Source organism: Lutra lutra, chromosome 1, assembly GCF_902655055.1.
Source record: "Lutra lutra chromosome 1, mLutLut1.2, whole genome shotgun sequence".
Lineage (NCBI taxonomy): Eukaryota > Metazoa > Chordata > Mammalia > Carnivora > Mustelidae > Lutra > Lutra lutra.
The window spans coordinates 98,010,836-98,025,849 of record NC_062278.1 but is presented as its reverse complement, the minus strand read 5'-3'; the positions used below and the strand labels follow the sequence as shown (position 1 = coordinate 98,025,849).

Sequence of the window (15,014 nt, the reverse complement as noted above, 5' to 3'; positions counted from 1 at the left end):
CTCACAAATGACTCCAAAAGAATAACTGATAAACATATATATGTGTATCTGTCTATACGTGTCTACACTACACTAAACACACACATACAAACACACACGTTAAGGAGACGATTATGAATGTAGCCAGAATGTTTAAATTGTTGGCAAATATGGATAAAGAGCAGCTGAGTTCTCAATATTATTCTTACAATTTTTCCGTAAATTTAAAATTATTTCTAATAGAAAGTTGGATTTGTTTTATTTTGTTTTGTTTTGCTTTTTTAAGATACACTTCCAACTTCTAGGTAGATTTAACTTTAAAATATGTTTGGGAACAATTAAGTAATTTAAAGTGTAGATAAAAAGATATGAAATCTTCATGGTTACTGTTTAATTTCATGACACAGACAAAGCCCTAAGCTATCCAATATAAGTTTTTTTTCATTTGGAAATGACAACTGTGACAATTCACTTTGTGTGTTGTGGTAGGAGGCAGTGGGGTGAGGTAGAAAGAGTTCTGAGGGCTGCATGATATGGTTTATAAGCACTGATTTGCTGCGTGACCATGAGCAGGTCACTTCACCTGCCCGAGACTCCCATTTCTTCATCAACAAAGTAAGATTAGATGTGAGTATGTTGAAAGGCTTTCCTCCTATAATTCTGAGTTATAGTCTAAGAAATAAAACATGAAAATCTAAAAATTAAAAACTCTACCAGCACAATTAAAGAGGAGAACGAAGTTAAAGGGAAAAGAATTTCTTTACACACCTATATAGTCTCAGCCTCATAAGTAGATAAAAACTTGGATCACTTTTATAAAAGAACAGAGGAATGTTTGCAAAGAAAACAACAAAATTCAAACTTTCAGGATGTCCATGAATTTGGTGGGATGATTGCATTTATGTTTCAAAAAGAAATGTAGCCAGGGGTGCCTTCCTGGCTGTCAAAGACCATGCAACTCTTGATCTGGGGTTGAGAGTTTGAGCCCCACACTGTGTGCAGAGATTACTAAAAATAAATAAATAAATAAACTTTTAAATTAATGTTACCAAAGGTCCATGAGGTACACAAAAATTTTACTTTCCCTATTTTCATATTCCTGCCACAGCATGTGAATTATTATTTTTACGAACAAACTAGATTAAAGAATTTAGAGAAGTATAGACATATCCTCATGGACTGCACTTGTAAAGATACCAAGTTATATCATTATCACTTTACCAGAAAGGTCTTAGTTTTCTAATGCTTTTGGTTCTGTATGAGCCATAATTTATGTCAACAAAGAATCAGAAAATAATTATTTATTCTCTAACAATGATTAAACTAGACAAGACCAGAGTTAGTGTGTCATAAATATTGTTGACTTAAAGTAGCAGACAATAAAAATCTTAAGAAAGGAAAGAAAAAAAAATGGGAAGGGTAGGAAGGAAAAGAAAAGAGGAAAGAGAAGAATCAGGATGCCACAGAAAAGCTTTCAATTGTGAAATCCATTTGTAAAAAGCTGCCTTCTATTTAGGTGACTTTCAGCTAAACTGTCTAAGCATTTGTAATGTGATGCAGCAAGTGGGAAAAAAAGGTAATTTTTAATTCTTCACTAAATGAACATATAGATACAATCTCCCATTTGTCCAATCAACAAATATTTATTGTGTACATACTGTATGTCAGCACATTCTGAATATAAAGCAGTGAACTAGGTATATGCTGGTGGAAGAAGACAGATACTAACGAAACATACATAAGTAAATATCACTGTGATAAGTGATGTGGAGAGATTAGAAATAGATATATGACTGGGGTGGGTAGTTACTTTAATTCATCAGAGAAGCTTTCTTTGGGAACAGACATTTAAGCTTTGATCTGAGTAACATGAAACACAGTAAAGAAAATATTCCAGAGCAACTAGTACAAAGGCTTCAAGATAAGGATGTATTTGCTAAATTAGCAGAACAGAATGAAAGCAAGGTGGCTGAAACATAGTAGAAAATGGAGGAAAGTTGTGATGAATTTTCAGAGGGAGCAGAACCTAAGGGGTGTGTATTTTATTCTAGGTGTTATGGGTAGTCCTTGAAAGGTTTTAAGCAGGAAAGTGGATCTGATTTTCATTTAAAAGGATGATTTGGACTGCTGTATGTGAGGAAGAAATTATAATAATCTAGGCAGGAGGTCTTGGGGCCTGGAGGAAGGTCTCTCATGGATATGCAAAGAGGAGGAACTTTGAAAGAAAGAGTCCACAGGACATGATGATGAATTGTAGGATGGGGTAAGTGAAAGAAAGGAGTCAAAGAAAACTTGTAAAATTCTGTTCAACCAAATAGATGTGGGGGGCACATACTGGAATGGGAAAGACTGGAAGAGGGGGCAATTTGAGGGAATGAAAATGAAGAGATTTCTTTGGGGCTTAATTTTAAGATGCATATTAGATAATTCAGGTTAGAGATGTCACATAGACAGTTGAGTCTACAATTTTAAAATTCTGGGAGTCTAAAAGGGCTAGAGTTGGAACACTGGGTGTTAAGAGCATTTGATGGAATTTGAAGCTATGGGACCAGACAAATCACCTAAGGAGAGAATGTACTTGGAGAAAAAAAGTGGCTCCAGCTCTCAGGTGGAACAAAAGAGGAAGAGCCAACCCAGAAGACTTAAGAATAAGTGGTCAGTGAAATAATAAGAAAATAGCAAGAGCAGGGTATCATAGAAGATGAGAAAAACGTGTGCTGATAGAGTGTCACCTGTTGAAGAGTGCTTTTGGACCATCTGGCAGATGAGGGCCTAGAGTCAGCACCAAGAGAGTCATGGTGGACCAGTACAAGAGCTGCCTTTTTAAATTTTTTTTCCTTTTTTAAAAAAATTTTTTTAATTCGAAAATAGTTTTCAGAAAATGCTACAGTAGTTTTAGGTGTACAACATAGTGATTCACCTTTTCTGTGTGTTATGCTCAGCTCACCATGTTGTAGCTACCATCTGTCACCATACTAACTATTGCAGTATCACTGACCATATTCCCTATTATTTCTTTGTACAAGAGCAATCTTAATGGAATGGGTAGAGACTGAAGCCTGAAAAGAGTGACTTGGGAAGAGACTATGTGATGAAAAAGCAGATGTAGAGAATATAAAAAATTATCTTCACTCATTTTGCAGTGAATGGTGGAAGCAACAGGGGACAGTGGCAGGAAGATGTGGAGGCAAGGGAGTTTGCCTATTTATTTATCTTTAAAAGTATTGCTAGATTATGGGGCGCCTGGGTGGCTCAGTGGGTTAAGCTGCTGCCTTCGGCTCAGGTCATGATCTCAGGGTCCTGGGATCGAGTCCCACATCGGGCTCTCTGCTCAGCAGGAAGCCTGCTTCCCTCTCTCTCTCTCTCTGCCTGCCTCTCCGTCTACTTGTGATCTCTCTCTGTCAAATAAATAAATAAAATCTTAAAAAAAAAAAAAGTATTGCTAGATTAGTGTGCACATCAACAGGATTAAGCAAGAGAGGAAGAGGGGATGTGGAAAGGTGACAATTTTAAGACCATTGTCATTGAGAGGATGGAAACATGGGATCCAGACAAAAGATTTTACCCTTTGAAAAAGCAAAGGAATGTCCAGGGAGGCTACTTGTGTAATTACCTCACCTTTTCTCTTAATTTATGTTCCATTACATAAATTATCTCATTTGATTCTCACGTAATTCTCACATATCCAGTCATTCCCATTTCCAGAGGAGGAAAATAAAGTTTAGAGAAGTTGAATAATTTCTCCTAGAACATTCAGTTAATAGGCAATAAATGTAGAATTCAAAGTTTTCTTGCAACTTCAACCTGCATGCTCTTTCCACTACATAATACCTCGATGAAGCCACCATTCTAAAGCCTTCTTCAGTGCAACATGGCAGGTAGTCACAGTGTATCACATACAGAGAAGTGCAATTGCTTTGATGCCATTATTCCCATTTGGTTGGTGACTTAGTGATCAGCAAATTGGTTGGTAATTTCAAGTTTGAAATTCCTGGAATCTGCTCATGTGATGTTTAATGTCCAATGTCCACATCCTTGCTTTCTGAATCGAATGACTGCTAGAATATAACAAGGCCACACTTATGCTTGCAACTAACTAACTAGCTAATGAACTAAATCCAAAATCTAATGCTTTTCTCAACAAATTTGATTCAGATACTTGCTGCCCAGAAATTGCCAGTTCATTTTACCATTTTAAATGGAGTTGCATGCAATAAGAAGGCAGTAAAGTTAAATACCTGGTTATTGAATTTAAAAAAAAAAAGGTAGGGAAAATACAAATCCAATCGAATGATGGTGCAGTACAGAGGAATTTATAATCCTGTATTCAAAAGTTATGGAATTTGATATTGGATGTCCTCGGTTCAAGTCTTAGATATGATAAACTCTCTTGGCAATCACTTTCAAGTTGCTTAATCTTTTGGTTTCCTCATTAGTAAAATGAGGGTAGTAGTACTATTCAAAAGAGTTGTGAGAAATAGAATAATCCAGTGAAATAACTTTGTAAACTTGGAGTACCTGTTGGTTGCTATTATTATTTATATTGTGCTACATAATGTGTGTTTTTTTTTAAGATTTTATTTATTTATTTGACAGACAGAAATCACAAGTAGGCAGAGGCAGACAGAGAGAGAGAGAGGGAGAAGCAGGCTCCCTGCTGAGCAGAGAGCCCGATGCGGGGCTTGATCCCATGACCCTGAGATCATGACCTGAGCCGAAGGCAGATGCTTAACCCACTGAGCCACCCAGGCGCCCCCATAATGTGTTTTATTTTGTATTTCTTAACAAGCTTTGTGAGCCAAATTTACTCTCCCTTCTGATAATGGTGAAATATTCCTTACGGGGCACTTGGATAAGAGAAGAAAATTGCCTGCAGAGGGACACTTCTCATTCTACCTATTCTAAAAAGCAAATCTTTTGAAATTACCTCAGTCACATTTTCTCACAGAAGCATGTCCATTACTGCTACCATAGTACTCACTTGAGCCACGCACTCATTTGAATAACAAATGTGCATTGAGGGCCTGTTATATTCCTGGCTCTGAAGGAACTAGACGTCTGGATAGTTAAAAGGATGGTGACACGTTTCCACTTCTCCAGTAGTTCACAGTGTAGTATGAGGATGTCACCTCTATATAAATTTGTTTATCTATACATCCCTCCTCCCCATTCTCCGTCTCTACCTCCAGGTATGAGCTCTAGAATGCCAAGACCCTGTCTTGGTCATTTTTAGTTTCCTTTATATTAACTTGTTACAATTTGTTGCTCATAGTAGGTGTTCAATAAATAATTGAATTGAAGAAATATTTTTAATGTATTTTTTAAAATACCTAGGTGTACTAGTGGACTAACAAGCAAGATGGTTTTTCTCATAACGTTTCTCTGGTTACATTTAACAGCAAGTTAAAATTAGATCCTTTTCTTTTTTTTTAAGAAAGAAAACCATAGCAACTGTGATGTCGAATGTTTCAGAGAGCACATTTTTAAGGATTTTCTTTTTCTGAATTGCCTATGTCTGAGGCAACTATTTCAATTGAAATTCTAATAAATAATTTGTGGTACTAATAGCCATATAAACTACTGTTTGTATTGATGAAGCAACAGAAACTCCCACATAGAATAGAATGCTTGATAAAGTGCTTGAAGAAAAAAATAAATGTGTTGAAAATCCACTGGATATATTTAAATGGTTACTCCCTGGAAATGGTTGAACATTAACCTCTCTTTGTTTCTTGTATCTGTATTTATTACAAAACCTTAGAGATTGTTCTAATGTTTCATATAAATATTTTCCAGAGATTTTTTTTAAGGCATGCCTCTATGAGGAAATCAATTTTATGGTGCTGTCTTCTAAATTAAAGAATGAGCATTTTCACAGAGTGTTATCAGTGAATACTTCTTTGACATACATAATGATTGCCTAATAGTTTTCTCTAAAAGTATTTTTATTGAAGTAATGATTAAAGTATAACTCAATGCCTCAGGAACACTGACTAATGTCATGTTAATCAACTTGACTATTTAAAAAAATGAAGAAGTTGATAGTTTAAATCTAGTTGGTACATGATTCACTTGAACTATCAAAGAGGAAAATGTACTTTATCCAGGACCAAATTTAAAATAAAATTTTTAAAAACTAGCAAAGCATCTCAGATACAACTTTTGCACAGTTACAGTCCATATCATTATAAAAATCCAATTTGTTTCTCTTAAAATTTGTAAATTAACCTTTGACTCACAGCATCCATATTGATCAACATCTTTTGAATGCCTACTCTATGCAAAGCACTGAACTAATGTCAAGATAAATAAAGCATATTTCTGCTTTTAGAGAGCTTATGGGAAGAAATAAGTCATTTGTGCATAACTGCAATGTAGAAAATAAGTGGTATAAATGCCATAGATATTCTGAGGTGGGAGAGATGGATAACATCTGGCTAGGTTTGGACAAGTACAATGAGCTGGGAACAGTAAGATGGAGGATTCTTAACAAATAGACTAGAAACCAGTATCTTTTGGAAGTAACAAGAAATTCAACTTGACTTCAGAGCAGTTTATAGAAGAAGTGCCAGATAAGTCTGGAAATATACACTGGGCTAGGTGGTGAAAGGCCTTGAATTCCAGATTATTTAAGTGTAATTTCATAATGTTTTTAAAAAAGTTGTAAGGGAGCAGTTGCATAACCCTTCTGTAGATATGCAACAATTTTTATAAAGAACAGGCTCTAAATCTGAAGATGAAGTCACCTGATTTGTAACCAACATTGAAAAATATTGATTGGGTTCAGCCATACTTTTCAGCCTACACATTTAGGCCACTTTCAGACACTAAAATATTTATTCTGAGTTTTTGAGGGAGCCTGAATTATTGTTTCTTGTCTGAATTTGGAATAACTGATCTTCCAGATGTTTGAAAACAAAATACCTGCCCTCAAACTTACTCCTTCTGAGTGCTCTATGTACCATGTACACTTTTTCCTCCTTTATTACTGTTTCTTGTACAAAACTGAAGATCAAATTATGATTTATACAAATGGTTTAAGGACTGATGCAGAAAATACTCAAATGCCTGTTTCTTAAAAACAATAAAACCTTCCTTCTTGAAATGAAAAAGGGCTTGGGAAGGAAGATTGGAGTGGGGAATTTGAATGAAAAATGGACAGCGGAAGGGAGAGGGAGAGCGGGGTGGGTCAGGGAGAGAGAAAGGGAGGGAGAGCAATTATCTTCTAGAAGAAATGGTCATAAAGATAAATTTATTCATGTGTATATTTCAAGAAATGTGAAATAAATACAGAAAATATAAGTAATGCTGCTGTAGATCCAGAATGTTACTAACTACAACCAACTACAGATATTTTGATACATTTTAATGATAGGTTTTGAAAGCAGAGAGTTTAGAAAAGATAAACTGGGACATACCATGCAAATTTTGGAGTAGGTCACCCACCAGCAATTCCTGTTAATATTTTTCAGTCTATTGTAAGAATAAATATGAATCCTTAAGATCAAATATTTTGAGCATTAAACAAGTTTTCAACAGTATCACAACTCTTTTGCTTCACAGATAACATTAGACCAAGAGGGAAAAAAAAAACCACATTAGACCAAGAGGGGTACATAAATATAATGTCTATAGTATTCATAAGAATCCCTCTTTATTTGGAGCTTAGTCACATTGTGGTTTATAAATTTTACTCAGAATTCCATGCAACATTTAAAAAAACCACTTAATGCATATGCGGGATGTCAGAGTTGTGCTACTTCCATTTCTGCATCTCCACTATTGAAAGAAATACTAATATAGATGTGTATCCCTAGTGTTCATCCACCATAGATCCTAATTCAAGGACCAAATCCTATATGGAATAAGAGAAAACATAAGATAGTATGATGGCCAAGACAGTTTCCCCTCACAACTCTGACTAGCCACATCAGTGGTCCAAGAAATGTATTGGATGCCAGCCATAATTCAAAGAGAAGATAAAAACAAAACAAAACAAAACAAAACAGAGCCTTGTAAATAGTAATGCTGTGTTGATGGGACCTGTGATTCCCAGTGATGGTTATATTCTTCAATATTGAGCATAATACAGACTGACAAAAATTTTAATTTTTTTAGGTATTTTCCCCTATAGATACAGAACTCAGTCAGTATAAATCACTGGGGAAATATTCTGATATTAAACCTTTGCAAATTAACATCCAAGACCACTATTATTGGAATTATTAGCACTTGATCTTTCCTATGAGATCTGGACCATCATAGTAGGGTTTTTGGTGTGTCCATGTTTGACCTAAGCCCTTTCTGATGACACAAATATACAATGATAGAGGGAGAAAAGTGTCTCAAGGTACAGCCATATATACAGTTTTGCTACTTTCTTCGTTTTCCTTAAGAATTACCAGGTCATGAGTTGCCTGGGTGGATCAGTTGGCTAAGTGTCTGCCTTTGGCTCAGGTTATGATCCTGGAATCCCGGATGAAGCCCCGCATTGAGCTCTCTGCTCAGTGGGGTGTGTGTTTCTCCCTCTGCCTTTCACCCTGCTCGTGCTCTCTCACCCAGCTAGTGCTCCCTGGCTCTCGCTCTTCTTCTCTCAAATAAATAAATAAAATCTTTTAAATAAAAATTACCGGGTTAAATTTCAGGGTGTTTTAGAGGTTTTCAATAGGCAAACTGCTGTCTTTCAAACAAATGGACAACTTTAATAAAATCATAAATTTTGAGAAGCTACTCAGGACTTTATCTTGAGTCAGGTACTGTCCTTGTGGTAGATAAGAAGAAGTAAGAAAGTTAGCTTTTATGTCATTGTTATCCTGTTGTCATCCTCACTCCTCCTTGCATTTTCTCTCCTCTCTGTGTTCTGATGTAAGTCTGCCATTAGCTGTAAAGAACAACATGCTAATAGAGAAAGAGTGGAGAATGCTAGAAGTAGTGAGTGAAAGTCTTAGGGAGGAAATAGCAATTCAGGTTGTATTATACAGAAATCAGAAAAACTAATGACCAACAGTGTAATATGGATAAGTAACGTAAACTATCTATCTCTTAGTTTCTTTGGAAAATGTGGTTCTTATTCCTGTATACCCTAAAGAGTTGTTTCTAGGACAAAAGCATCAGCTTTTGGGTCAAAGAATCTTTAAAAAATAGGAACCAACCATACTACATAATTATTAAATCTTAGCACATTTTATATTTTGAAATTAATCTAGCATCAGAGATAATATATAGTATGCCTTTGAATCAAAAGGCCATTAGTTATTACATTTTTTTGGATAGTAATGATTTAGGCAAATGTCTCATCTCTATATAAGTACTGCTTGATACCATTGCTACAAAAAACATTAATACAATAGACTTAAGATGAATATGTGGCTCCACATTAATGTGAGGTTGAAGGTCATGTTCTTCTGCTATCAAATCAGTTCTGAATAATAGTTATCTTTAAAGCTGTTTAAACTTGAGATTTTCATTACTAATAGAAGAAATAAATCAAGGAAACATTGTGCTTACAACATTTCTGGAAGCTTTTCAGAGGAAGCAGCTGTGGTTTCTTTAGACTCCCAAGTCTATTATGCAGGTTAGCAGTATATTTTATAATGAGTTCTAGACCACCTGCCTTTCCAAGGAAATTAATATTGAGATGGATTTTTTTGGTCTTTTTTTGTTCTCAGTACCTATGTATAAGGTTTTCCTATTCAGTGAATTTGGGCACCCCATAAAAATGTTCATTCAGTGTTGTTCAGCTATAGATTATTATTTTTAAAGACACTATCTAAATGTGTTTTCAACAAATTCTTGGTGAGTTTGAGATTGAAACGTACACTTCTCTAGTAAAACTGTCAGCAGATAATGTACATACAGTTTTACTTTAAGGTAATAAAGGAGGCCTATAATGAATAAAACAGTGTTTCAAATTAATTTGACTATAGTTTGAAGCCATTAGAACTTCAGATTATTGTTCTAATTATTTCCCTTCTTCTCACATTTACAGGAGTTTCAGGGGGGGAAATCAATGGATTCAGGAAGCAGTAGAACTTTGGAGAATACAGTGAAGAGGGTCTATCCTGATCAGCTTATTCCAAAGATAAACACAAGCAAGAAAATGTCTACCTTAGCAAACCAACCAAGTATCCTGGAAATGTCACAAGAGGTTAAGAAAAGCTGTGGAGAAAAACAGGTAGAAATCACAGCAGAAAGAATAAAAATGGCAAAAAGCATCAAAGAAAAACAAAGTAATGATTTAGAGAAAGTGGCCTTTAAAAGGAAGGCAGAAAATGAAGAAAAGCCAGCTGGAAAGAAAGAGGCAAAAATAACAGAAGTTGACAGCACGTTGATCACCATGCCTCTGCCTCACATTCCCTTAAAAAATATCATGGATGTGGAGGTGAAGTTGGTCTACATTGATGAAGAGGATGTGAGCTATGAGTTTGTTGAGTCCTTCATGTCGACTGGGATACGACCAACTTGCCGAGCTGCTGAAATAGTAGACCCTTTGCATGTACCTAATGTCAGCTTTCTGCCTCAGATTGACAAATGGCTTCAGGTAGCCTTAAAGGATGCCAGCTCTTGCTACAGACAAAAGAAATATGCTGTGGCAGCAGGACAGTTCAGAACAGCATTGGAGGTATGGAATTAAAGAATATATAGATTGGGGACAGGAAACTGTGAAATGGAAAGTTTGATTACATTGAGCAGCTCTGATCATACTGTAATAAACAGTGATCATAGAGTGAAAATATTGAATGATATCAGAATTATACAATTGCCAGTTTATATAAAGCAAATAAGATACGCCTGCAAATTATATGCCTGTGTGCACTTAACATGTAGAAATTACCCCAAAAGCACACCTCATGCTTTTTTCTGTTAACAAACCCTATAGTGAATGGTAACATATAAAAATGCTGTTGGTTTTGTAATTTAGGTGTATACCTATAAAAGCCATAAAGTTTTAGTACGGTGTGGTGGGTAGAATATAGATTCTCTCTCTAGAAATAGGCAGTTAATGAGTATATGAATTTTCCCCTTTTGATATGTAGTGTTCATAATTAAATGTAACTATCTTTGCTGCTTAGCATGGGCTGATAACTTATGCCTGATACTTATTAAAAACAAAATAACACCATTTTACTTTATCATCAAACTTCAATTTCCTTCCCATTCTAGTGGGCTTTATAAATAATTATTTTTCTCTCTGCAAGCAAGTAAATTGGTCAGTATTGTTTATGGCATAAAAAAATAGCCCATGGATAAAATAAACTTGGGAATCACCACTGAAACACAAAATAGGTAGTGGGAAAAATTGTTCCATCTTATGACTCACTGAATCTATAAAAGGTCCAAAGTGGGTCATTAGAAGTCATACTGACCTGACAATATTGGTGACTGCATATTTCATTAATTACAAAAAAAATTTTTCCAATGCATTCTATGTGTGCTTGGTGGCTCCTGGAGATAGAAAAACGTGAGTTAGAATGTGGTCCTTTCCCCTAACAATCTGGTGAGGGAGCCAAACCGGTAAACAGTTAAATAGAGATAGCATAAAGGGGCAATGACAGAAGCATGAGCAGGAGTTAAGTGTGAGCTGTTTGTGGTAGAGATGTAAAGCGTAAAGTATTATTTCCACTATTACTTGCAGGTTAAAATGACTATATCTGCAATGAATTATTAATGGATAATGCCAGACAATGGTGTCCCTAAATATTTAAAAAGAAACTCTAAACACAGAAAAGAGGCCCAAAGAGATGAAGTGATGAAGTAGTGCACAAATGGATGCATCTATAAATACTTCTGTCCTCACAGAGGGTCATCTACCCAAAGTAAGGAAGAGTGTTGCATTATGTAAACTTGTGAACTGTGTAGAAAGTGCCAAAAAATTAAGTTATCCACAAACCGCTGAGAGTCCTATCCTGTCCTTTGAGCTAAAGACCAGAAGCCTCTGACTAGGGAAAGGATGCTAAAGAAAGGTTCCAAGAAGAACCCTGAGATCTTCTACTAAGGCCATTTTCTGCTGAAATTTTTTTCAGGGTTGGGACCAGGGTTAAATGTATAATTTTAAAGATGAGAAAAGTAATCGTTTTGGAAATTTAAAAAAAAAGGGTAAAATAAGAAAGGTTATAAACTTCAAATTAAGTCTGGGTAGAAGGGAAAACTATCTGTATTAACCGGAAGAAAATATCTGGTTTTTCCATAAAACCCAATATTCAAAATTATAAAATTTGAATCAGGTTTTAATGACCCCAAGATATAACTATACTAGAAAATACTTTTGTTCTCTCTCTCTCTCTCTCTTGCAGCCAACGCTCACACTCTCTTTACCTCTTTCCTCTACCTCTCTCCATTCCTCCCCCACCCCCCCAACAAGAGGAAAGTGTTGGATGTTGACACTAATTACTGGTAATTAACAAAGGTAATTATTTTGAGACCAAAACTTAACTTAGACATCTGGCCTAGCTTTTGTCTAATTATCTTGGGAGTTAACTTGGAAATTTTACCTAGAATGTCTCTTAATAAACCAGAATTGCTGGGAATAGAAAAGATTTTTAAACTCTTTAATCCTTTCTTCTCCTAAATTTAACTTCCTCAATACTGACTGTTCATAGGTATTATTTAATGCATCTCTCACTTTTCATTAGGTCTTAACATGACTTCAAGTAGTGTAGAATGGATGATAGAGACTAAGGCTAATATTATGATAAGGATCACACCTGAAAGACAGATGCATGAATACATATTTGAATATATGTAAGCTAAGATTATGTTTGGCTGCAAGTGACAGAAAACCCAAAATAACAGTATCTAAAGCAAGAAAGGTTTTTGTGTTGTTTTATTTTGGTTTTCCACATAAATGTAGGTAGTCAAATGCTGGTATGGTATGATCATCAGAGCTCCAGATTCTACTTTGTTCCTCAAGATGTGGCATTGACCTCATGATCCAAATGGTAGCTCCTATTGGTGTCATCATATCCACATTCTAACCAGCCAGAAGGCAAGAAAAGGAAGAAGAGAGGCACAGTTTATCCCCCTGAGCACAATTCACAGGGGTTGCACACACTATTCCCATTTTTCTTTTTTCCATTGAACCAAATTTAGTCATGTGGCCATACAAACCTGTAAGGGACGCTGAAAACTGTCGTCTTTATTTTAGATGGCCCTGATATTCAGGGGTTGTATTTAATAAGAAGATACTTGATGGCTTTTAAAGATTTTGCATCTTCTCATACTACATCAATAGACAACATATCTTTTTGACATTGAGTTACATTTCTTATGAAATTTCTGCCATTGTTATCTTGAATTTTTGCCTATATGTTTTGGATTTTGTCAGCTGCCTTTCTTGTATCTGTTGATAATTGTATTTTTGCCCATGTTCTTGTATTATGATGATAAAATACATTGATTAATTTTTAAATGTTAATCCAGTGTTGCATTTTTGGGGAAAGCCCCTCTTGTTCATGAGGAGTTATTATTTTTTTATGTGTATTGCCAGATTCAATTTGCTAAAATGTTTCAAGTATTTTTTTTAAGATTTTATTTTTAAAAATTTAAAAAAATTTTTAAAAAAGTAAATAAATACATAATGTAATAAATAAATAGATAAAAAATTAAAAGATTTTTATTTATGTATTTGTGAGCAAGAGAGAGAGCAAGCATGAGCGGAGGAGGAGGAGTAGAGAGAGAGATGCAGACTCCCTGCTGAGCAGGGAGCACAATGCCCTGGGACTCAGGGAGCATGACCTGAGTGAAGGCAGTTGGATAACTGGCTGAGCCACCCAAGTGCCCCTGTTTAAAGGATTTTTGCATCTATATTTACGGGGAATATTGGTCTGTAGTTTTGTTTTCTTATAATCTGTTTGTGTGGTTTTGTTATCAGGGTGATATTGGCCATAACTAGTGATTTGGGAAGTGTTTTTTCTTCTATTTTTTAAAAGGATGTGTGTAAAATTGGAATTATTTCTTAAATGTTTGGTAGAATTTACCAGTGAAGCCATCTGGACCTGAAATTTTCTTTGTGGATTTTGAACTAAAAATTCAGTTCTTTAATAGTTGTGGATTATTGATGTTATCTGCTTCTTGAGTAAGCTTTAGTAATTTATGTCTTTCAAGAATTTGTCCATTTCATTTAAAAGGTTAGTCTTTTTAATTTTAGCTCTTCTCTTATTGGATGTGTAGTGTTCTCTAATCTTAGTTTATAATTGCATTTCTATGATAAACATTTTTCATATATTTATTGGTCACTTGTGTATTCTTTAAGAAGTGTAAGTTTATTTCTGCCCATTAAAAAAAATAAACTATTTAGGTTTACAGAAAAAAAAATAATAATAACAAGAAGAGAATGGATATTGAAGGATAACTAGCAGCTTCCCCATAAAATGCTTATTACTTGAGAGGCATTGGGAAGATACAGAATGCTTGCCAAATGGGTGGTACAAAGTTGGCTATAGGAGTACACAGAATACTGGTTGTGGTTAAAGATAGAACCACAAAAAAGAAACAAAAATAAAACTGGGGAAAGGCTCTGAAGATTCTTATGATAATTTTCAATGTTTCTAATAACTCCATTAGAAATATTCTACTTAGGTGTTGGTTTCCTTGTACTATTGACAAATTATTAGCTCCTTTTGTTTTCATAACATGGTCACTAACTAGATAGGTAAATTTATAATACTTTTTTGAATGATTAAGCAATAATCATTGGTAGAATTGGTAATAATTGGTAATAATCATTGGTAAGCAATGATTCAGAAGATAACAACTTAGCTTCCATAAAGCAGTCAACTTCGATCTTTTAGGATTTCAGAACACAGGAAGCATTTATTTAAATGGGTTTGATGAAATAATTTATTTTTTATGATTTACTTTTACTATATAAAGTTGAACCAATTATGTGGGTGAGATTAGTGCTTAGCTCTGTGACCAACTCATCCATCTTCATTAAGTTTTATTAAAATCAGCCATTATTTACTCTTGGGTTTGTATTCACATCAGAAGACATACCAGGGGCGCCTGGGTGGCTCAGTGGGTTAAGCCACTGCCTT

At 35.0% G+C, this 15,014-nt stretch overlaps 1 protein-coding gene across 1 annotated transcript in view; it reads left to right on the top strand.

Annotated features, from left to right (window-relative positions):
- SPATA16 (spermatogenesis associated 16) overlaps nucleotides 1-15,014 on the top strand; it is a 245,971-nt gene that overhangs the window by 17,857 nt on the left and 213,100 nt on the right. The window contains exon 3 of the mRNA XM_047730665.1: nucleotides 9,968-10,600. Within this exon, the coding sequence (XP_047586621.1) occupies nucleotides 9,989-10,600 (612 nt within the window). The 5' untranslated portion in view covers nucleotides 9,968-9,988. The remainder of the gene's footprint in view (nucleotides 1-9,967; nucleotides 10,601-15,014) is intronic.